The sequence below is a fragment of the Arachis ipaensis genome, chromosome B9 (assembly GCF_059453495.1).
Source record: "Arachis ipaensis isolate K30076 ecotype BB chromosome B9, ASM5945349v1, whole genome shotgun sequence".
NCBI lineage: Eukaryota > Viridiplantae > Streptophyta > Magnoliopsida > Fabales > Fabaceae > Arachis > Arachis ipaensis.
Window position 1 is genome coordinate 3,908,755 of NC_142444.1, and position 24,894 is coordinate 3,933,648.

A 24,894-nucleotide genomic window follows, 5' to 3' on the forward strand; every position below is an offset into this window, starting at 1 on the left:
TCCTATTATTTTTTTTTTATTTTTTCATTTTATTTTTTATTTTTTTATTTATTTATTTTTATTTTATTCATTTTATTTTATTATTTCATTTTATTTATTTTTGTATTTTTCATTTTTTTTTATTATTTTTTATATTTATTTTATTTTTTTATTTACATTTCATTTTAATTTTTATTCATTTTTTTCATTTTTTATTTTTATTCATTTTTTTTCATTTGTATTTAATTATTTTATATTTTTATTTCATTTTATTCATTTTTATTTATTCATTTTTTTTTTTCATTTTATTCATTTCATTTTTTATTCATATTTCATTTATTAGTTATTTTTCATTTTATATTTTATTAATTTTTAATTTTTTATTTTTCATCATTTATTTATTTTATAATTTTATTATTTTTATATTCATTATTTTTTTTATATTTTTTTTTTAAGTTTTTAATTCATTTTAATTTTATTTTCATTTATATATTTTTTCAGTTTATTTTTTTATTTTATTTTTTTTATTTATTTTTTTATTCATTTTATTATTATATTTTATTCATTTTTCTTTTATCATTTTTTCACTTATTTTTTTTTTATTTTTCTTATTATTTTTCTTATTTCTTTTTTTTATATTTATTTTTTATTTTTATTATATTTTTTTTTTTTATTGTTTGCATTCTTATCTTTTTTTCTTTTTATATTTATTTTTTTATAGTTTTTTTAATGAGTTGGGCCAGATGAAGCGCCAGCCCATAGAAAAGCCCATGGACAATATGAACCATGTGTATAGTTACCATAATACCCTCAACCCTAAAATTGATGCCAAACTAACCAACACTGACACTGTATTTCGCAGTATTCACTTCATTGTCGTCATCGTCAACTCGCATATATTAATATAAGAAACAACCTTTCTTTTCGCCGTTTCTCTTCCAGCCACATTCTAGGGTTAGGGTTTCTTCTGCATCTGCTTCAATGGTAACTCTCTTCTCTCTCTCTCTTTCTCTCTCTCTCTCTCTATATGTGAATTTGGATCTGAATGGAAAATTGAATGAGTGAGTGCAGGGGAAGGGAACAGGGAGCTTCGGAAAGAGAAGGAACAAGACTCACACGCTCTGTGTGAGGTGCGGCCGCCGCAGCTTCCATCTCCAGAAGAGTCGCTGCTCCGCTTGCGCCTTCCCTGCTGCCCGCAAGAGAAAATGTATCAACTTTTTTTTTTTAAAATAAAAATTCAATTTTTTTGTCTGCAACTTATATTGTAATTGTAATAATTAAAATTTTGGGATTTAGATAACTGGAGTGTGAAGGCCATTAGGAGAAAGACCACCGGAACCGGTAGGATGAGGTACTTGCGCCACGTCCCTCGCAGGTTCAAGAGTGGCTTCAGAGAAGGTACTCATTTTCTTTTGTTTGTTAAATTCCCATTTTTATTGTTCCATTAAACAGTTCATTATTATTGTCATTGATGATTATGATTATTAGTTTGGGAGGAATTATGACATGCTATTAGTATTTATTAAACTGTATTTTATGTGTGACTCTAAAGGTTATTGTTATTACTTATGATCAGGCACAGAAGCTGCACCAAGGAAGAGGGGAGCTGCTGCTACTGCCTAAGGCTTTCAAAGATTGTTTCTTTTACTCAATTTATAGGATTGCAATAATTTTATATATTGAGGCAAAGTTCATTGAGACATTACTTATCAATTTTGATTTCCTTCTACCTTTATAATTCTTCAACATATCAATACTGTAAGACTTTTTGTTTGTTTAATGAGAGTTTTTTACATCTAAATTTTTGCTCTGAAGTATGGTGAAGCTGTGTTGATTTATCTGCTTTGATCTTACACATGCATTGTAGTTTCTCCCACAGGCCTCGCTTTTCCACTGTGTTGATCAGTTTACTGATTGATTCAATGCGGATTCATATAATGTAAATTCTCTAATGATGTTGAATGTGGCTAATCTATAATTAGATTTTGTAGTTATGTCTTTGCATATTTGTGTAATTGAATTATTTCAGGTGGAGCTATGTGTCTCGAAGTTTTATTATGCTGCTAATATTTTTCCTCTGCACTAGTTACTTTGCTTGACTTGTTTTTTCTCTAGTTAAAGCAGCCAACATAGGCATTAATATAAGAAATGAGAACCTCGTTGTAACAAGCTCAGGCCACTAGGCATAGAAAGTTAGAAACTTAAGTCCAAATGCACAGCAACCAAGTTAATATATGAAATCCAATCGTATTACATAGAGAAAAAAGGACTGATAAATGAGTTTAGGCTTTGGTATGTTCTTGGTAGATATACTTAGATTTTAGTCCCAAACAATAAACTGTTGTATGTAATATTACCAAGTAAATGTAGTTTACTCTATTTTTAAAGAAATTTTTTTTTAATTACAGTATTGAATATAGGGCATTCAAGAGTCTGGAACCAAAAGATTTTGTCGAATTGACTCAAATTATTTTTAGGTTGGGTGAAGTTATGTTTTTTAATAGTAAAATGTTATATTTTTATATTATATAACTTTATTTTTATTTTAAAATAATTTATTTTGATATAAACGTTATATAATATTTATTAAATTTTAATCTTTAAAAGTAACATTTTAATGATGTTATATAAAACTTATGAAATTCTATAACTACTTACAAATCAGATTAGTCAGATTGGTTTAGGGTCGCAATGAATCTTTAAAATTGGCCTGATAAAGTATTAGAATTAACCGAACTAACTAAATCCTGTTCAGTACGGGCCATGGAAACCCCTAATTAAACAGGTCACCTATTATAAAAGTAATAAATATAGAGAATTAGAGATAATTGTATTTAGCTGAGTGACCAATAGAGAGGGAAGATAATAACTAAACTATGCTGCTATATCTTCTGTGTAAGTGCTTTATACCTGTCATCGGTCACCAGACAGCAGCTTGCGTTGAGAAATTTCAAGCCCGAAAGAAAAAAAAGCCTTACAATGATTGCATTATTCTCAAAATTTACAGTTTTGTTTCCTCAAGACGCCAATACTAATTACAAAACCGAAGTTATGAACGGGAAAATTGCCTTCAACTCATCAACTTGCAGAAAAAGATAGATGATGGGGTTGCAAAGACAAATAGGGTCACCAGAAAATTCACCCTTTTTTTTTTCTTTTTTTCAGGAGAATAAAAGAAAAGAACAAGGCACAAGCATAATATCTCCATGTACAATTGTGTCTCCGGACCTCATGCCAAATTATACTATTCACTTTGGTGATATGAATTCCCCAAATCTATGCTTTTCTTCATGCACTTTCTTGAATACATCATCTAGTTCTGGAAATGCTTGCAACAGGAGCAGCTCAAGGAGGTCAAAAGCCAGCTGCTTCAAGCACACAGATGACTGCACAAAATAATGTGTCATGCACCCAAAACAGCAAAATATTGCACAGATTCTTGCACAGGGTCTAACAATTATCGCGTAGACACATCACACCGGATGATCAATAGGTGAACACAATTAAGCTTCTTTGAACAACGTTAACATATTAGACAGACATTACCTGAAGAAAAAAATATAGATCCCTAACACACTGTACATACTCCTTCCGACCTACAAGACCTACAATTGCTGGTGGTGCATGATCTGCAGAGAAAAGGCAGGAGTAAGACTTTCATTTTTTGATAGAATTATGGACAGAAGTATTATTATATCTATGATGAAGACAAATGAGAATGGTATAGCGGGTATTACCAATCATAAGCTCATATACAAACTTTGCACGTCGATCTGCCTCCTTTTGCTGCTCATCAGTAATCCTCGGAGATACTTCTGCAGGTTTTTGGCCAGGAGGTGAACTCTCAGATGTTTTAGCAGGAGATGGTGGTGGTCGTCTATTTGGGTGCTTGGTTAAGAATATTCCATCAGGCCAAAGTATCTATTACAGTTGAAACCAAAATACCTCATCAGTACATACACTATTCTAATTGTTGTACAGAGACACATAGTATTTACCCGTCATACAAATTTGAATTCTTATTTCCGGAAAGACTATCAGGGTTATATCATGCATAACAGAAACATGTATTTCAACAAACTGAAAGAAATGTAAATGACTAGGATAGCTTGCAGAACCTCACATATGTTGGGAAAAACAAACTGGTTGGAAGATTACCTGTTCAACTCGGCTGACTCCAGAAGCAACCACTGATCCCTTTCGGAGAAGCTGGATTTTCTCTATCAACCAATCATCAAAGGCATCACCCATTCCTAGTTGTAAGACTTGCTTAGCAACCCAAAATGCCTTCCGCCTGTAATGTACACACAGAAAATGTTTAAGCATATATGAGCATAACAAACGGAACTTAAATCAAACATCACATGTTCAAGGTAAAATAGCTAAGATTTTGCGAATTACCTAATCCATCCGCCATCTTGAAGCTGGAAGATAACATCAACCAGATCCAATATTGGTACACTCAAATTTGGTGGTACCCACTGCATGTAAAAAGTATATTGATTCAGAATGAAGAAGCCAACATTCATATGATAATCTAAGAACAACATTAACAACCCAATACAAGAATGTCCCTTTTAACTAATACAATGAGAAGAAAAACAAAATATTATATTGCTCATCTACACCTAAAATTAGGCAATAAAAGTAAATCTAGAACCAAAGATTCAGATTTTGTTTACATAACCTCTGTTGGAAAACCATCAGAAGTATCATGCTGCACATCAGACACCTCTGAACCATCTCTTTTCACCGTCTTCTGCACGTTATTGAGAGAAGAAATGGTCTTTGATGGAATAATATCTGCATTGCTTCCAGACTTGTCAACTGGCTTTATAGGTTCCTGAGCATTCCTTTTTGGTAGAGAAAGAGGCACACCATTTGCTTTTGATTTCAATCCATCAACCGGAGCATTATTTCTTGTTTGCAGAATAGCCTCTTTGCTGTCAGCACTATAATTTTCTCTTCGAGTGGCAAAAACGTCACTTGCAGGTGCAGCGAAGTTGGAAGAGCTTTTAGTCTTCTCAGATGGCTTAGCATGGAGTCCAACTAGAACAGTTCCATAAACACAGTAATGCAATACATGTCAACAGGAAGGAGTAAAAAAAATCATATATATTAATAATTTTCATCAACCATGAATCACCTGGTAACGTTTCTGTGATTGAAAATGAATTTGTGAATATGTATGTCTGCGGTATTATATATATATTAAGAGATAAGTTAGATAATTGAAAAAACAAAATCCTGCTGAAGAGAAAGAACTGCTGGAAACCAGACCTGAGAGTCAACACTCAGAAAGTCCCATACTTCAATTGATTCAGAAACTGTTGGTAGCTGCACGAGTTCCTGAAGGGCAAAATCCAAGAGTCAGCAAAATATTGGCATAGTTGATGAAAATTTTAAACAATGACAAAAAATAACATCATAATAAAGCTAAAGATGCAAAAGGTAGTACCTCACATAACAGAGAAGTACATATATCCAGCTTATAACAAAATTGTTCATAGTTCCAGTTGAATCACGTAAAAAAGCCAGATAATTATTCGTTAGGAAAAGCAAGTTCATTAATATAGGTCAGGAATGCCTTTATCAAATAGCCTATCCTTATGTGAGATGATATGACCTGGTTACGAAGCATTTATGACTTGGTGCTCTAAAGTTTGATCTTTGATAATCTTATTCTCGTAAACAAGGTTGAAATAAAAATACACTTGTGCACATTATATGTACTTCAAGCCTAATATGCTCGTGTTAGGTGTGCATCTTATGAAGTCCTATGGATGCCTTTACTTAATAGTACTTAATAGCATATATGGTTTGTAACAATCGGGATTGAAGTTGATAAATTAACAAAATAGCCAATTCACTAATAACGCAAACCTACTAATTTGCCAAAGAAATAATTATTTACACAAAAAAATGTATTAATTTAATTCAGACACTAGGGCCACAATTTCTCTAATTTTTTCATTAATTAATGGCACAGTATTGCATAGTGGAAGAAACCGAAGAAATGTGAGTATTAAACACATAACAACAAAGGTGAGGAAAAATGACCTTCAAATATTTATCCAGCCATTCACACCGCTCTAGAATGACTGGTACATCTAAACCTGTTGACAGAAAATGTTTTGGAGGCAAATGAAGATTATACTCAGGAAACTCTTTCAGGCGTCGATGTAGCTCCTCAAAATGCCGAAACCTTAAAAGTAAGAAATAACATCAGCCAAATTAAAGAAAGAAATAAATAAGTAAAACTAGATACTGTGAAGACTATTAGATTGAAAATAGTATTAAAAACTTGAATGAAAGACAGTAGAAGCTTTTGCACCTTCTTTTAATTGACCAACTGTTGTTATTTACATCTGTAACCAATATGCAATAAACAGCAAATGATTTTGAGCCACTCTTCACAATATTTGCACCTAAGACCTTCAGGAGTAAATTAGCATTCATTTTCAGATACAAGCATAATAATATATGAACTTTATCAATTATTTTTTTAAGGAATCACAAAGCACCACCACAAGTACCTCACATCTCAACTTGAAAAAGGAACCTATGGCTGAGGAGCTTTTACGGGGATTAACAACCAAACTACAAGATTCTGCTTTTGAAATAGAGGATGCAGAAGATGAAGCTGCTGCTCCACTATAAATTCTACCCAAACTTTCAGTATCAGCATCATCACTGGAATCATCAGAATTAGTGTGTTTTGAAACACTAAGTATATCTTGACCATCTCCAGACAAAAAGCTTGTCCTCTCAACTTCCTCCCATGTATTTGGGTCATGATCACTTGATCTAGACCTTTTACTTCCAGACCGGGTTCTACGTAATTTAGGATAGCGAGAATGGCTTTTATTCCTCTTCTTGGTACCATGATTATCAAAATTTTCAAGTGGGTGATGAACATAGGAAACTGCCTGGTTTCTATTAGTCTTTCCATCCCAAACCTTAGTTACAGGGGAATCAAGACCAGTGACAGTGTTAGGATCATCATCTTCAGAAGTATAAGAAGAAGTGCTCCCGGAGTCACCAACTTGCATATGGATGCGCTCATGCTCATCATCTTTATATGAAGGGACTGTAGAAGAAGCTGATCCATCCTTGCCTGAATGAAAGGGTGTATGTTCACCAGTCAACTGACTGCTGTATCCAGAATTAATTTGGCTTCCTTTAGGTGGAATCATCTTTGAATTAGTGCCTTTTCCTTGGGTTCCAGATTTTGCCTTTATATGATCTACCCTTCGTGATTGTCCTGCTACAGGAAGCTGTGGACGGCCAATTGGCTGGTTCTCATCATCCTTTTGGTTGTAATTTTTCCCTTTCGTCCACATGTTTTCAAAATGTTCTGGAGCAAGGGCTTCGGTCTTTCTTCGAGAGATAACATCTAAGATATCTCCCCACTCTCCACCAGAACGATGGCGTTGAATACCTTGTTCCAAATTAATTTGGGCATTTCCAGGCAATGAGCTCCATGAACGAGAAGACCGAGCATCAACTGAAAGCAATGGATCTTTAGTATTATCGTATGCTTTATTTTTTGCAGATGACCCTGCATTCTTGGGAGGACCATTTTTCAACTGCACAAGCTCCACACCACTAACAGAAGGATCTAAACAGTCAGAGAAATGGTCAGACGAAGTCTGTAATTCATCTGCATTAGCCTGAGATGCATCTTGAGCTACAGCAACCCCCGGATTAATCTTGGTCTTATTGATTACTACATTTTCAATTCTTTCATTAATAAATCTGCCAGCAGATAGCAGGATAAATGAGAACAACATAAGTCACAAATGAAGTAAAGAAGAAGAAGAAATATATCAACCTTGGATTGGCTAAGTTTAGGACAGGCCGCATGACAGTGCATGAAAGGAGTTCCCTGACAGTACATCGAAAGAAAGAACACTGCAGATCCTCGGACTTGAAAGTGACAGACATGAGGCCATTCATCAGATGCTGCAAAACCTGCACATTAGGAAACACATGCAGCATTATATAACCCAAATTAGAAAATACAAGAACTAAATAATGGACCAAGGATGACAACTATATTCTCATCATCATTATTATTATTCAGTAAATGTGCATAAATCAACATGGAAAAAAAAAACCTTATGCTCAGCTTCAGCAGAAAATAGAGCAGGATGCAATTTATTCTCAGAAGCCAATACAATTTTTAGTTCCATATCTCGACTTTCAATTGTCAATGGACCTTTATGCATTTTTTGAATCTTTGAGTTGGCAGCACGAAACAGCTCCAAGTGTGTGCAAATGAGATTTATCAGATCCCTGAACCCAAAAGAAAAATTAATTCCCCAACCCATCAATCTGCAATCCTAAACAAATTTAAAAAAAAAAAATCATAGGCAAAAACTTAAACTAAGAACCTTATCAAGAGATCAATTAGATTTATATTTCTCATGCGTCCTGAAATTTCCCCAAGAACACCATTTATTAGTTGTACTAACTCCTCGGGAGCCTCTTTGTCTGGTGTTATGCGAGAGTACCACAGATCCGTCACCCACTCAGAAACTAGATGCCGGGTAAAGTGATCAATTGCATCTTCAACAACTGGAGAATTCACCTTTTTTCTCCACTCAAATTTTGCAACAACTTTAGAACTTTCAACGGGCTTCTTTGAAGACTGAACATTGGTGGAGCCTGCTTTATTGTTGTATGCTGCTGTTTTTCTCTTCATTTCAAAATCTAATGATAAATACCTGAGAAAGATGATCAAGGAGGCTGCAACTGGCAAGTTGACCCAAACTGTGGAGCTTGTCACTGAAATAAAGGCAAAAAAAATTAAACTAACTGCAAGGACATAAAGTTGTGTGACATAAGTAGATAGCAACAATATTTTCTAGCCACAGATGAACACAAGCAGGAGTTTTCAACTTGTAGGGCTGGTTTGGTTTCACTAAATGATCAAATAATTTGGGGACATTAAATGAGCTATAACATTTTGCCTTAGGCTTTCATTCATAGTTTAGAAAAATGTAAAGCTTTTGAATAAAACTAAATCAAACTAGCATTGTTGCCTCTCCCTTTTACAGTTTTACGAAATGCGAAATCCTTGTGCAACCCCAACTTCTTTCTAGATTCATCACATATCCCCATATTAAGCATGATGTAGTCTCAGCACTATAATTTATTCTGCTTCCGCTTGTGTTAAATATTTTAACACAATATATCCGTTGTCTTGTCTCTCCTAAGCAGAATCAAGCACCGAGAGACGCATAATGTGGAAATGTCACAAAGAAACAAACCATAAATTTCAGCACAAATCAAATTGTAAAGGTATCCAGGGTCTAGAATGGGGGTAGGGTGAAAGAATTTTATTTTGTAAAATTATACTGGATTTAATGAGACTGGTGAGATCTTCATAGTACATATTTTAGGCAGTTCATTATTTAAGGTACTTTCAAGGTAATAATGGTAGAATTATATTCTGTTGTAGCATGATATGGATTTCAAAAGTTTATAAGGTTTTTCAGTTTGACCCAACTATTTTATATATATATATATAAAGGGTCTCGGGTCTCCCATGTTAACGCATAAGGTTGTGACTAGGTAAATTCTTGAGTTTCTACTTACTGCATTCTAGGTTCACTGCTACAGTGAGAGCTAATCCTAATTGCTTTCAACTTTTCAGACTTCAATACTATATTCCTATGTCAATTTGTATGGTATCATACTACCAGCAAAACTGACAGAGGATTTCAACGGTTTATGCAAAGCAAAACACTATGTTATAGACTTATAGTGAATAAACTGGAGTTACGTCATTTATAAACATCATATTTATTGGAGTTAGAACATTTATTAGCATCATAATCAGTGGATGTAGAACAATATGAGAATCTTTATAATATTATCATGCCGTTACTTTAATATTCCATAAGGCCATACACATACCTCTGTTCTTAAAATATTTTGTCATACCACCTCTATATCCATACTAGTACAATATCAACTCAACCCTAGAGAAGTGGAGTCAAACAGAAGTTTACCCACTGCAAATCTTCCAAATCCACTCCCATTAAATATTTCCCAAACCGCGTCACCTTATATACCCCCTTAATTTCGATACATTTTCAGCTAATATAGCTGACACTACCAACCAATTGCAATCCATTGTATAAGTGACTAGAGGGTAGTTATTGCAAACGTAAAAGATTTCTAATAACATGGCAATACATGATCAACCGACTTACTATGTATCGAAATTAAATCCAAATGAAAATGCAATACATGCTAACTGTCGTATCATAACAATATCACCTTGAACCCACCATTCTCGCAAAGCTGGCAGCATTGTAGTGATAATATGCATGAAAATACTTCATTAGCGGAACAATCAAGAAAGCTGTTGAACTTAAATGAGGGGCTAATCTAACCATTCAACATAATCCAAAAAGCATACACAAATAAATGAACAATCTCAATGTTTAACTTCAGCTCAAATAAATGATATATATTTAAAAAAATCGAATTGATATAACACACCCTACACCAATTGAGGACCCAAACGAACTATAACAACATAAAAATCGATTTTTTTCTTTTATTTTTTGCGATGAGATAAAAATTGAAGTGTGAAAAAACTCACGGGACATGAGATAGGAGAGTCCAACGACAGAGACGAGCAAGATGACAATCCTCTTCTTGGCTTCTTCTGCGAGGTCCCTCACTGTCACCTGGTTCGCCATTCCTCGAATTTCTCAATACCCAAACGCGCCACAAAACTGGGTTAAAGAGAAAGAAGAAGAAGAAAAGCCCCAATTCAGATCAATAGGAACCAAAGGAGCTTCATTTTTTTTCTTCTTCGAAGAATTTCGCGCTCCCGTAAGATGAATTATTGGGGATCGCGATGAAATGAAAAAGAAAAGATTTATGAGGAATTGGAGCTCAATAAAGGAAACAATTTGGGAATAGAAAAAAAGGGGATTGGATTGGGATTTGAATGAATAGAAAGAAGGGTAATGGTAAGGGTATGGGTATGACCGTTAGGTAAATTGGTTTTGCTTGTGCTTGAAAATGGTTACGCTGACGGTTATGAAGGTGGTGATTGCGTGCGTTTAATTTTCTCTCATTTTTCTCATTGTGTCTGAGAGTCAGTTTTTCTCTTTGGCTCTCTGCAGTTTCTAGTTTCTAATCACACACACACTCAAGATTTGACGTGTGATTCTTCTGTTTTTTTTAATCTTTGCTGGGGGCTTTTTGATTTGAAGTATAAATATATATCCTTGGACCATTGCAGGTGCTTTAGTCATACCATACAAAACTTAATTATATTAAAAGTAATTATTTAAATTAGTCTTCAAAATTTTCATAAGTTGATATTTTAATTTTTTTAAAAAAATAATAATATACATATAATTCTCATCGTTTTTTCGTCGGCTAAAATAATTTTTTAATTAATTTTTGGCGTGATTCACTAACAAAAAATATTGAATTAACATGTTACTTAGAGGTAATTAAAATATTGACGTCAAAGAAAATTCGTCTATAGAGATATATCTTCTTTCGCACACTTTTTACAATTTATTATCTAACTTTTTTGGCAACTAAATATTTCTAGCAATGTCACATTGAAAGAAATGTGATCTGCTTATTCAACCATAGCTTTTTTTCTTCTTCTGCTCTCCAAAACACATTCTCTTTCAAGTATGTTCTTTCTTAAGCCTTGAAATCGAACTGACTAGTTGTTAAATTCTCAACTTTTTCAGCCGCGTAAGGCAATTCAAAAAGGATAAAAAGAAATGGTATCGTTTTTTTTCAAAACTGGTAATTTGGTATTGATTCTCTCATCTCCTGCTTAATCTGCGGTGTTCAACATAGATTTACAGTCTGTATTGTTTAAAGTTGTCGTCGTAAACTTAAAATCTGGTAAGACCCTGATCTATATTGCCATCAATGAGATGTCAAAGCACAAATCATCAGGCTGGTTTTCTTCATCTCTGACAACCGTCTCCTTACCAAAGAAGCCACTGTCCGCAAGATGTGTACTCCCAAATTAAAGACCTCATAGAGAAACCCTACGCCTTTTTAGGGATTATTTTGTCCTCCTCGTACACAGAGATACTTAACAACCACGTATGAAAGTTAACGTGCCAACTCAGTATTTTTTATTAGTAAGTCACACCCAAAATTGATATAGAGACTGTTTTAGCCAACAGAAAAAAACGTGGGAGATTGATGTGTATATTAACTTTTTTAGTGACTAAAATATCTGTTTTTAAAATATTCGAGGACTGATTTTGATAATTACTCTTATATTAATATTTGAGAATTAAAATTGAGATGCTCTAGTGGTCGAGTGCTTTGTTAATTTCGCTTAACCAAGTGTTTGAAATTTGAATTTCAATTTATATATATAGTAATCTATTATTTAATAGTAAATTTTTAGATAAAATCTAAATTTGAGACAAATTAATCTTTGATTTACTGAATTTGAAAATATTGTAAAAATATTATAATCCATAGTTTTATATTATATTATATTATATTATATTATATATATATATATATATATATATATATATATATATATATAAATAAGTGAAATTAAAACGAATATTTTAAGAAAGGTTTTATATAATGTGAGATCAAACTCTACAAAATTAATGTAAAAGACATTTTCTTTTAAAGAATTTAGTTTTTGGTCTTATTATACTCTTTAAAATTAACAACGTAGTGTAGTTTTGTTTTTTAAAACTTTTAGGGTTGGGTTAAATTAACTAGATCTCTTGTAGCTGAAGTCTTGTAAAGAAGCTATAAGTTTTCAAGTCAATTAATTTGATCCGGTTTACTTGAAATTCTACAAAAATTATAAAAGTATTGGGTGAACATTTTTTATTAACTAAAATTCGATAATTAAAAAATCAAAATAACTACTTACGAATCTTTTGTTAAATCTTTCTTATAACAATATTATTATGTGGCTTCTATAATGTTTAATTGTTTATGATTAAGGTATTTATGGTAGTTATAAAATTTTAAAAACACTTGAAAAGTATAATTAAAGTTATAATAAATAACATTATGCAATTACCCAGTACCAATAGGGTTGAAGAGTTAAATGAAGAAATTGTAAATTATCTCAAATAATTTATCAAAACGTAATGATTTTAGTTAGAGCTGTTTTAACTAATATTAGTTTTAATGATATAATTTTCTATAATCATTTTTTAAACTCAACGTAAAATCATGTATTATTGCAACTCTTACATGTTAAAAATAAATCAAAATGAGCTGCTGCAATTTACATATACTAAAAATAGTTAATATTTTTTAATTCAATCACATAGATAATTAAGTTTTTTTTTTTTCTTTTTTCAAATGGTTAAACACCCTGAGTCTAACTGCCATCACATGATTCTAATTGTGTAGCATTGGTCAACAAATAAAGCAGCAGGTTGGTATAAACACTTTTGTCTAGGTTAATTTCTACTAATCAATATTTTAACAAAATGATTAAGAGTCCCCTAGAAACCAATCTAATTGCTTCTAATGATTATATTTTTAACATGCTAGGTCATCACTCATCATTAGTTTAGTAGTAGCTGAGCTATCCATTTCATTATTAAATTCAATATCTTTCAATCATACTTTTCCACCATTAACTTTTGGACACACGACAAATTGATTTCTTTTTTTTTTTTCCCCTCTTTTTTTGTTTGGGTTAGTCCACAAATTGATTTCAACCATGGCCTTCTTCTTCTTTAATTATTATTTTAAAACCAGGATAGTCATTTTCTTTTTTCTATATTTTTTGAAAACCAGAAATAATAATAAATGTTGAAGGTATGAAAATTTCAATGTGATTGAAAAAGAAGAAGAATCATTCTTCAAATGAAATGAAAAGTAAAATATACTATAAGATGGAAAAACTTTCAATTTCATTCGATGACTCTCTTATAATTTTATCATTTTTTATAATTTAAAAAAAAAATAGTTATGCTATTTCTACTAGTTAAATCTCCAAGTATACTCTTCACATGCATCAATCATATTACAAATATATTTTTTATATAAAAAAATCAGTTATTAAATCAGTTATTTATATAAAATATATACTATAATAAAAAATATATATTAAAAATAAATTAAATAATATATATTTATATATAAATATATAACAACTGATATAATATTTAATTCTTTTATGTATAAAAATAAAAAAACATTATTGTCACTTGTCAGTATATTTTCCCCTATCTATAAACTAGGCCTGACTTTTGGAATTGGATCCAATATTTTGGGGTGAACCTAAACCTGGCCCATGATAATTCAAAAAGTTTTTGGGCTCAATCAAATCAATCCAATGCTTAAATAAGTTTGCTGTGCAGGTCCAAAAACAATGTATGCTGTTTGGAAATTATATTTTGTAAAATAAAAAAGTTTTTAAGTTAGAGAATAAATTCAATATAACCAAGTTTGATTTGTCTAATGGTTAGTTCACTAGTTCATTTAAGCAAGTGTTAGGGGTTCGAATCTCACTTTGTACATGCAGTAATTTATTGATGGTAGATGAGTTCTTGGCCTGTCGGGGTGAGAGATACCGTAGAAAACAAAAAAAATTCAATAAATATTATGTAGCACTTATATCAAAATAAAAATGTTCCGGGATGAAAAGGTCCCAAACCTGTTTGTTCTTTTATAAAAAATAATAAATAAATAGAAGAAGGGAGACAAAATAAAATTAAAAAATAAAGCGAATCTTCTATATAAGTTCTAAGATTCTAAGATGCATATACACGGAGCACGTGCTGTCAACGTTGTCTTGCACTCTCTCTTTTCCTTTGCACACTTTCCTTCTTTTTCGTTACTTTTCATTTTTATATTTAATATTTATATATATCTTCCCGCTAAAAGAGGATTCCTACAGCATGCATGCGCTCGGAAAGGAAAACCAAAACGCAAGAAGAAGCGATTGAAACGACACCAGATGTTTAAGAACTTATCTGATGCACTGTGTTTGGTAAAAAATCATGAGTAATATCTCTATTAATTAATAGTATTATTAAAAGACTAATTCTTTTTATGCGTGAAATTTTTGTATTTTAGTAAATCACGTAATTTTATTTTATTATAAAAAATTTTAAATAGTATTTCTCTATTTTAAATAACTTATTTTAAACTTTTTAATATATTAAACAACTAACATATTTAGACTTATTTTTATATATAAATAGATTAATTTTTAATATAAAAATTCAAAGTGCAATTATTTTAAAATGATAGATTAACCGACTAACCAAAATGCCATTTTCTAGATAATTATACTATATGTATATTAAAAATTAACTATTAGAGTAAAATATTATTTTTGTTCCTAATATTTGGGGTAAATTTTATTTGTATCCCTAACGTTTAAATCGTCCTATTTGTATCCTTAACGTTTATAAAAGTGATTCAATGTTATCCTACTATCAATTATACTAACAAATTATATTATATTTTTCATTCTCAATTAGGTCTCACTTAGATGTGTTCGATTTTAATATTATACCCACTATTTGTGTTTAGATTCATTTATGTCCCTAGAAAAGTGAATTATATAAATGTTATAAGAATTAGTTTCAACATTTAATGAGCTATTTTTTGGAGTAGATCATCAATTCTATCCAAAACATTTGTATTATAATTTCAAGAAGATATTTTTAAAACTCAAACTAAAGCGCTCATGATATGTAATTGACGGGCAGGATAACATTGAATCACTTTTACAAACATTAAGGATACAAATAGGACGATTTAAACGTTAGGGACACAAATAAAATTTACCCCAAACATTAGAGACAAAAACGATACTCTACTCTAACTATTAAATTAGTTAATTATATAAAATAAACTTACATTTTAGTAGGGTTTTTTACTTAAATAAATTGTATGGGAGTCAAAATTACCTGATTCCCCTGAAACGAATTCTGCAACGTGAATCTCCTCTTGGTATTATTATATAAATCGTCCTAGGCTGCATAGGGTTACATAAAACGTGAATCATCTCAGCCTAGGACGATTTATGCATGAACATGTTAGGCAAATCAAACATAAATCGTGGCAGGGTCTCCAGGGTTAGAAGAAGAGCATAAATCGTCCCAGGGTGGTAGATTTCACGTGTTAATGGGCTAACTCTCACTGGCCTGCCATGATTTATGCATTATTGGAACCCTATTCAGCCTGGTACGATTTATGTTTGTGTTCGTAACACTAACTGGGCTGGGACGATTTATGCCCAAGTTGTAAGAACCATAGAAGTCAGAACCGAACCGGTGATCGAACCGTTCACGTAACTGGATTAATGGTTCAACCGGCAGGTAACCAGTTGAACCGATTGACCCGATCCTATGTAATTAAAAAATAAAATATATAAAAAAATTTAAAATTAAAATTTAAAATACATATTTTCACTATTAACCCAACTTCAACATTTAAAAAAAAAAATTGAAACTCAAGCGGTTCGGTCGAACCGGTCTCACCGAGTGATATTGATTTAAACCAATTCACTCACCATTTTGACCGGAGAGGAAGTTTGGGGAGAGAAGTGTTTCGGGTGTGGGGACCAGCCCGCGGCGGAGGTGCAACTGCTGGTGGGCAGAGGCGCCTGAGTGGCGCAGGTGGTGGTGGCAGTGGGCCGCCGGTGACCGGCTGGTGGAGGAAGTAATCTGTCCGGTGGTGATAATGGCCGCAAACCAAGGAGATATGTACCGCCTGAACGGCATTGCGCATGTTGCCGGATTTATTGATCAAAAGGTATGTTTTTGAATTTTGTAATGTTGTTGAGTCAAGGCCATGAGTATGTTAAGTACATTTATATGTTGGATGATATAGTATGTTGGATGATATTGTATAGGGTGAATATGCATCTTAGAATATTTTTTAATTAAGACGTTGCCTGATACCATGTTAGTGATTTAGTTAGTTTTTGGTTTAGTATAAGACGTTAGAAATCAGGGTTCTTAATAGATTATGGAATTCGCTCATGATAGGGGGATGGTTCTGATGGCCGAATCCCCAAAAATTCGCTGTTGTTACTATTGTTAGCAGGATCGGACTGGACCGGAGTGAATTGGTTTAAATCGATATCACTCGGTGAGACCGGTTCGATCGAACCGCTTGAGTTTCAAATTTTTTTAAAAATGTTGAAGCTGGGTTAATAGTGAAAATATGTATTTTAAATTTTAATTTTAAAATTTTTTATATATTTTATTTTTTAATTACATAGGATCGAGTCAATCGGTTCAACTGGTTACCTGCCGGTTGAACCATTAACCCGGTTACGTGAACGGTTCGATCACCGATTCGGTTTTGACTTCTATGGTTCTTACAACTTGGGCATAAATCGTCCCAACCCAGTTAGTGTTACGAACACAAACATAAATCGTGCCAGGCTGAATAGGGTCCCAATAATGCATAAATCGTGGCAACCCAGTGAGAGTTAGCCCATTAACACGTAAAACCTACCACCCTGGGACGATTTATGCTCTTCTTCCAATCCTGGAGACCCTGCCACGATTTACAATTGATTTGCTTAACATGTTCATGCATAAATCGTCCTAGGCTAAGATGATTCACGTTTTATATAACCCTATGCAGCCTAGGACGATTTATATAATAATACCAAGAGGGGATTCACGTTGCAGAATCCGTTTCAGGAGAATCAGGTAATTTTAACTCCCATACAATTTATTTAAGTAAAAAACCCCATTTTAGTATATAGTCATATAAAAAAATAAAAGTACGAAGGACTAATCCGCTATTACCAATTACATGGAGAGTTGACCCTATATTAATGCTGATGCAATAATCATTTTTGCGATTTAACTCCTCCTCAACCATAATGACATCAATTTGACGCCGTATTTATGCTACTAGTACTACAAAATACAAATTGTTACAATTTACTATCTGTTTTCAAATTTCAATCACCGAATTAAATCAAATATGAAAAAATAATATATTATATTATTAATTGGTTTTTTATCATTATTATTTCTTTTGTCTAAATTAGACTAATTAAATGTGTGATTTTAAGTTAACTTAATTGAATAAATCGATTCAAACTTAGTTTGATAACATTACTTGAAGTTACAAAAAAAATTTTATTTTGTATTTAATAAATTAAAAAATTATATATGTAATTCTATTTACAAATTTTTTAAAAATAATTTTTTTTAAAGTATTTAAAAAGTAAATTTTTTAAAATTAATTTATACTTATCACAATTAAAAAATTTAATATACTTTTATATATTAATTAATTTTTAAATTTAATTTTTATATTTATGTCTATTATAAAAAATTTAAACTTTAAAATTTTTTTACCAAATACAATTATTTTTGCTTGTATTCATTTAAAATTATTTTTAATTTGATTTACCAAATAAAATATTATAATATTTAAAAACTTATTATTTTAAAATAATTTTTTATAAATTATTTTTAAAAAATAAAAATGTTACTAAATCAAATCTCATTCTAATTCTCAAAAACTAAGAACTATATTTTTTTTAATTAACAATTTTAAATGTTAAATTCTAAAATTAATTAATTTTTATGATAAGTGAATAACTATAAAAGGGATATAATTAAATTCTTAGGATAATGACAATTACATTCTTAATTAGCTATTGAGTCTATAAATATGCCAATTGAGAAAGACACTATGATGCATGCATATGGGATATACATACACAAATTTTAAAATTTTATAAGACACAAAGAATATATATATATATATATATATATATATATATATATATATAAAATATTTTTTTGATAAATTATAATAATATTTTAATAAATAATAATATATACTATTTTTAAATTTATTTTAAAAATACATATTAAGAATAAGATTGGATATGTTGACACGTGATGATATTTAAGTATTTCAAACATATTTAAAGAAATTTTTTTTTTATTAAAATACGATTAGATATAATAAATACACATGTTAAAAAAATGTCAATAAATATTGTGTTTAAAATGTGTTCGATACGTAAACACAATAAATAAATATTATGTTTAAAATGTGTACGTAAACACAATAACTCAACAGAATATCATACATGTGAAAGAAAATAAGTCACAAATTCTATTTGAATTAAAAAAAAGTTTTATTTTTATTTTTCTTACAAGACAAGATTGAATCCTCGAAACAGTTGAAGCCGCAGAAGAATCTTCCGTACGCAGAACATTGCTCCGGTGTTCCCACTGTCCTTAAATTGCAGCGACCGAGTCAATCACTCACTCAACGCCGAGTCAGTGACTCAGTAACAACAACGTAGTAGTAAGAACGAAACATCACATTCATAATAGGGTCCACCCAACACCATCATCATTCACCACCTTCCAAAACCTCTCTCTCTCTCAAATCCAATCCCCATTCCCATGTGATGTGATTATCATAATTTCGTGAACTAAAATTTGTTTCCTTTTTTCTCCATTCTCCTGAATCCCAATTCCCAATCTCTTTCTTACCCTTTTTTTTCTTCCTTTCACTTTCTCACACTTTCTTTTTATCCCTACTGTTTCTTCTTTTTCTTTTTGAACACTTTCAAAATCTTTTTTTTTTTGGTTTACTTCATCTTATTGTTCTCGCCGGAAGCTTCGTCGGAAATGTCGTCTCCGGCGCCGGAGACTCCTCCGGGAACTAACTCCACCGCCGCATCTCCTCCTTCTCCGTCTGCCGCATCTCCGCCGTCTCCGGTTGCATCCACCCCGACGACCAATGTCACCGCCTCCCCGCCGTCGCCGGCGCTCGTATCCTCCGCTCCTACCTCGTTGAACTCTACTCCGTTTATGCCATTGACTCCGGCGGATTCCGGTGGGTTGGCGAAGGGGACATTGACCGGAATCATAATAGGGGCGGTTTTGGGTTCGACGGCGATGCTTATCATTGGGGGCATTTTCGTCTTTTTCTACAGGAGGGCGAAGAGGAAGAGGAATCAGGGTTTTGAGAAGAGCAACTACTATGGTGCTCCTCCTCAACCAAAAGGTGAGGCCTTTTTCTCTCTCTTAACCAAAAATATTAGTCAAAATAATATACACTAGTTTGTGTCAACTTCAATTGTCGTTTTCCTTAGTGCATCAGAGAAGAGTAACTTAGATTTGTTGATTATGATAAATAATCTGAAAAATCCTAGTCAATTGTGCTGGTTCTGGTGCATTCAGAAAGTTTGGTGATTTTCTCGTATACAGCATTGGTTACTTGTTACTTTTCTTTGCTAGTTTATGGTTTGGATGACCTAAATTTTCACTGAATGACCGAATGTATAGTTAGTTCAAGTGGATTGACATCTGTGCTCCTCAAATATATCATCTTAGATTGAGAAACTATTGTTGTATCCAGATACATCAAACCTACATTGAACTTTTATTGTACTGGTTTGTTTAAATGGACAGTTATTTGAAACTGGTGGGAGTAGTATTGTGATAACTTCAACTTTATAGTAGGGTAACTTAGGTTTAGTTTTTCACAGTTTAGATTCAAAAGAAAAAGTTTGCATGAAATGTGGTTTTGTGTTTGTATAGAATTATTGATTATTGATTAGCACAGTAGAACTAATTATTGATGCGAATTTACTTCAGTTGACCAGGGTAGTGGCTTACCTCAGCAATGGCAAAGTACTCCTTCTCCTTCTACAGATGGTAAAGGAGGGTTGCCTCCGAAACCCCCTGGGGTTGTGGCAAATCACCAAAAGTCGTCATCTGCTGGTAGTCTTCCCACATATTCTTCAGCTACCAGCAGTGGTATTGGGTCTGAGCGGCCATACATGTCTCAGTCTTCTGGCATGTCCTTGTCTCTATCTCAGAGTACTTTTACATATGATGAGTTAGCAATGGCAACAGAAGGGTTCTCCGGCTCAAATCTTCTTGGTCAAGGTGGTTTTGGCTATGTCCACAAAGGAGTTCTTCCAAATGGAAAAACTGTTGCTGTTAAGCAGCTGAAATCCGAGAGTAAACAGGGGGAGCGTGAGTTTCATGCAGAAGTCGATGTCATTAGCCGTGTCCATCACAGGCATCTTGTTTCCCTAGTTGGATATTGCGTCTCAGGTGGCCAAAGGATGCTTGTTTATGAGTTTGTGCCAAATAAAACACTTGAGTTTCATTTGCATGGTAAGATATTTTCCATTCATTGCTCCAAAGTTAAATCTTTATCTCCTCTTCCCCCCACATATATTAGCACTTTTGATTTATGAAGAATGATGCATGATGCATACATAGATAATGTAGAATGAAGGACAAAATTTAATTTTCACCTATATGGTATGCAATTTCCCTTTTCTTCCTATAGATAGGATTTACTCCAATCATTCTCTAATAAATGTGATGAACTTCAAGTGTACGCATATTTTGAGTAGTATAGCTTCTGTGTGTAATAAAATTGTTTTCGTATGCAGAATTGTGGTTAAAAAATTGTGGAGTTGAGTTTAAATAGATTGGATTGGTAATTGAGGTTTAGGACTACACTGTCTTGTTTAAAGTGTGATAAACTTACTCGCACGTCACTATTAATAATTTTTGGTATTATATGAATATCATTCCAGCAAAGGACAGACCGACTATGGACTGGTCAACGAGGATGAAGATTGCAGTTGGAGCTGCAAAGGGATTGGCATACCTGCATGAGGATTGTGAGTTTACCTTACTTGGAAAATAAGTTTCTGCTTAAAATCTGGCAAAAATTATTTGTTCGTGATACTAACTTCAAAATTTACTTCTATCATTCTAATATCTTTTTAGGTCACCCTAAAATCATACATCGGGACATTAAAGCATCTAACATCCTTATTGATGATAGTTTTGAGGCAAAGGTAAACTTTATAACCTTTGAACTGCATTCCTTGACATATAAATGGAAATTCAAATTCTTAATTAATGTTTTAAAATTAAAGAAACCTTGTTTTCTTGTTCATTTGCCTGTGCCATTGAGGCATGCTATACTTGTTCTTCTAATGACAACATAACATATTTATGATTTATAAAGCTATGTATGATATAGGATGCAAACAAAGCCAATGGATCAAAGGTCCTCTCCTTTTAATGGTGAACAAGAGGAGCAGGCGGATTAACTGGAAACTATATCCCACTCCCTCTTTAAAATGGTTTCTGCAATAGGAAAAGATGGAAGCTTCCGTCTTCCTTAGACCTCAAAATTTCCCTAAGTAGAAGGGACTTAAAATGGAGTATAATGAATAATTGAATAGTTAAATGAACTACAAATTTGTTCATCATCTCATTTGGCACTTCCATATCCAAGCATATCTTGTATGTAATAATATGATATTCCCTTATCGTCCCTTCAGGTTGCAGATTTTGGACTAGCCAAATTTTCAACAGACACAGATACCCATGTCTCTACTCGAGTGATGGGAACCTTTGGGTATGATTCATCACCATTTGTATTCTTTTCTCTTGAATCTGGTTAGGAGGGTTTTTAATTTATGTATTATATATTTATATTTCTTAATTTGGACGTAAGTTAGGTTGATTTTACTTTTACATTTTATATTTGCTGTTCTAGAATTATCTCAGTGAATTTCCAAATTCATTCAACAGATACCTGGCTCCTGAATATGCTGCTAGTGGGAAACTCACAGAGAAGTCAGATGTTTTCTCCTATGGTGTTGTGCTTTTGGAGTTGATTACCGGTCGAAAACCTGTTGATAAAACTGAATCTTTCACAGATGACAGCATGGTTGAATGGGTGTGTAGTGTACTGTACTGCATGAATGTTTATATGTTAGTATTATAATTTGCATAGCTTTAGACTTGAAAACATAGTATTTATATAGGTGTCTAACTTTCCTGTGTCCGATCCTCTTTGTGAGAGGAGTGAAGTTGATTGCTATATCTGGGTCTCCAGTGTTTTATATGCATCTCTTGAGCCTTTTATCTGTTCATTTTGGATGCTTTTTTGCCCCTTTTCTCAGTCACATTGGCAATCTTGATAAAAACCATATTAATTGAGGGTGGTTAGGAACTTGGAAAACTAGGGTGCATTTGATTTGTATTTTCATTTTCAGTGTCTTGTTTTCTCTTTTTTCTTCACAAAATCCTGAAAACAACATTAATAATGAAAATAGAAAATAAAAATGCAAACCAAACGCACCCTATGCTTGCACTTGAGTCCAATTTTGAAGTTGAAAGTATCTTGCATAATAAAAATCGGATTGGTTCTTATCTATTGGTTATCTAGTTCATATTAGCTTTCTAACTTGGTCCCAGATAACTGGTTTCCAATACCAAATGTTGTATTGAACTTGTGTGTGAAGAATGAGAGAAACTGTCCAATTGTAACTATGTACTAAATTATTGTGTATATTATAGGCAAGGCCCTTACTTTCCCAAGCTTTGGAAATTGGAAATTTTAGTGGACTTCTAGATCCAAGGTTGCAGACAAATTATGATCGTGAAGAGCTGACTCGAATGACTGCATGTGCCGCAACATGTGTGCGCCATTCAGCCAGGCGCCGGCCTCGAATGAGCCAGGTGAGTTTACCTAGTCAAAAGATGTGTTTATAAGAAAATTGTGATCTATCATTCTTAAACGATTTTGAAGCTGACTTCTAATTGTTTGGCATAACAATGATAAAATTGTGTTAAGCAGGTTGTTCGAGCTCTAGAAGGACATATTTCTCTAGAGGATCTATACGAGGGGGGCACACCGGGGCACAGCAGAGTTTTTGGTTCCTTTGAGAGTTTAAACTATGACGCCGGTCAATACAATGAAGACCTAAAGAAGTTCAGGAAGCTGGCACTTGAAAGCCAAGAACATGGCACTAGTGAGTACAGTGGACCGAGCAGTGAATACGGTCAACATCCATCTGCCTCAACCAGTTCAGGCCTGCAAAACACACAAGAGACGGAAAGGATTTAATCCCAGATATTATGTCCAGCTCGCATTGACGAGCATTGTTGGTACATATGTGTTGGTAGATTTTGCAGGTAGAGAAGTATGCAATGGCTTGCTTGTGCTCATAATATGCAGTAGCCAATGTTTCTTCATTCTTTTTCTTTAATGATTTTGCTGTCTAACTTGTTTCTCAAGTATGAATGCTGAATTATTTTGTAAGCTTTAATTTGATTCACACTTTTATGCTACTAACATTTACTTAACTGGGAAGGCTAACATTGTGATTCAAAAGAACCAAGGATATGTAGGGACGATTCTGTATTTATTTGGTTAACTTTGTGATTATGCATCATATTAGACTTGGAGAGTATTAAGGATTGTTGATTAAGGCAATTATTGCACGGTCTTTCTGTAATTATATAGAGAGCATGATATTGTATGATATCTCCAGTTTATGACAGGAAGAATTATTGATTCATGATAGCAAGGAGAACGATATTTGAATGTAACTTTTCGTGCTTTTTGGTATTGGGTTATTGGCCGAAGAGTAATGGTTGTGTGGCTTTCAATAACACTGAGCGCAATTAAGCAGATTTAAATAATTTAAACAGCGTCATCGTTATCAATATTATTCCTGATCGAGTAGGTTAAGGATTAATCTGTGGCGGATTGAGATTCTATTTAAAGATTTGTTACTGGCTAATGAATTTTTATGTACAAGGTGGGATTTGAACTTTCTACATTCACTTAAATAGTCTAATGAACTAACTACTAGACTAATTTAACTTTTTTATTATTATTATTATTATTATTATTATTATTATTATTATTGCAAAAGAAAAACAATAAAATACGTTAAATGCTAATATACTTCGAAAAAAAGTAAGGACCACAACCATTTTTGAAAACTAAATTGTTACTAAAGGTAAAAAATAAGGCACTTTAAACTATAAATTCTAAAGGTAAATTTTAAATACTAAATTGTAAATTTTAAATTTGAATTATTGATATAAAATATAATAAATAGAAAAATAAAATTAT

General features: G+C 32.5%; 3 protein-coding genes across 3 annotated transcripts; 2 read left to right on the plus strand and 1 right to left on the minus strand.

Annotated features, from left to right (window-relative positions):
- The first annotated feature begins 841 nt into the window (after window positions 1-841).
- Window positions 842-1,780, plus strand: LOC107617743 (large ribosomal subunit protein eL37x). Its single transcript, XM_016319586.3, has 4 exons — window positions 842-963; window positions 1,051-1,186; window positions 1,276-1,377; window positions 1,556-1,780. Exons 1-4 carry the CDS (start codon window positions 961-963, stop codon window positions 1,600-1,602), a joined length of 288 nt encoding a protein of 95 aa, XP_016175072.1. The 5' UTR covers window positions 842-960; the 3' UTR covers window positions 1,603-1,780.
- A 1,161-nt stretch (window positions 1,781-2,941) lies between these two features.
- On the minus strand, window positions 2,942-11,180 carry LOC107617742 (phox (PX) domain-containing protein). The gene is made up of 15 exons (XM_088499470.1): window positions 10,598-11,180; window positions 8,376-8,769; window positions 8,100-8,277; window positions 7,814-7,953; window positions 6,516-7,737; window positions 6,314-6,414; window positions 6,040-6,184; window positions 5,260-5,328; window positions 5,126-5,171; window positions 4,667-5,028; window positions 4,381-4,460; window positions 4,138-4,273; window positions 3,717-3,900; window positions 3,526-3,608; window positions 2,942-3,365 (listed from the first exon to the last, which is right to left on the minus strand). The coding sequence occupies exons 1-15, from the start codon at window positions 10,695-10,697 to the stop codon at window positions 3,228-3,230; spliced, it is 3,378 nt and encodes a 1,125-aa protein (XP_088355596.1). The 5' UTR covers window positions 10,698-11,180; the 3' UTR covers window positions 2,942-3,227.
- Window positions 11,181-19,066: 7,886 nt separating this feature from the next.
- On the plus strand, window positions 19,067-24,246 carry PERK15 (Protein kinase superfamily protein). Its single transcript, XM_016321436.3, has 8 exons — window positions 19,067-19,992; window positions 20,586-21,113; window positions 21,545-21,631; window positions 21,741-21,811; window positions 22,304-22,380; window positions 22,557-22,704; window positions 23,328-23,489; window positions 23,608-24,246. Exons 1-8 carry the CDS (start codon window positions 19,614-19,616, stop codon window positions 23,875-23,877), a joined length of 1,722 nt encoding a protein of 573 aa, XP_016176922.2. The 5' UTR covers window positions 19,067-19,613; the 3' UTR covers window positions 23,878-24,246.
- The last annotated feature ends 648 nt before the right edge of the window (window positions 24,247-24,894 follow it).

Excerpts from the sequence above, each read along its gene's own strand:
- LOC107617743 (XM_016319586.3), top strand. Across the intron at positions 1,187-1,275 it reads TGCTGCCCGCAAGAGAAAAT|ATAACTGGAGTGTGAAGGCC; the intron begins GTATCAACTTTT and ends TTTGGGATTTAG. Across the intron at positions 1,378-1,555 it reads CAAGAGTGGCTTCAGAGAAG|GCACAGAAGCTGCACCAAGG; the intron begins GTACTCATTTTC and ends ACTTATGATCAG.
- LOC107617742 (XM_088499470.1), bottom strand. The coding sequence starts at position 10,697 with ATGGCGAACCAGGTGACAGTGAGGGACCTCGCAGAAGAAGCCAAGAAG. Across the intron at positions 7,738-7,813 it reads CTAAACTTAGCCAATCCAAG|ATTTATTAATGAAAGAATTG; the intron begins GTTGATATATTT and ends ATCTGCTGGCAG. Across the intron at positions 4,274-4,380 it reads CAAGATGGCGGATGGATTAG|GCGGAAGGCATTTTGGGTTG; the intron begins GTAATTCGCAAA and ends TGTACATTACAG.
- PERK15 (XM_016321436.3), top strand. The coding sequence starts at position 19,614 with ATGTCGTCTCCGGCGCCGGAGACTCCTCCGGGAACTAACTCCACCGCC. Across the intron at positions 19,993-20,585 it reads TGCTCCTCCTCAACCAAAAG|TTGACCAGGGTAGTGGCTTA; the intron begins GTGAGGCCTTTT and ends AATTTACTTCAG. Across the intron at positions 22,381-22,556 it reads CGAGTGATGGGAACCTTTGG|ATACCTGGCTCCTGAATATG; the intron begins GTATGATTCATC and ends TTCATTCAACAG.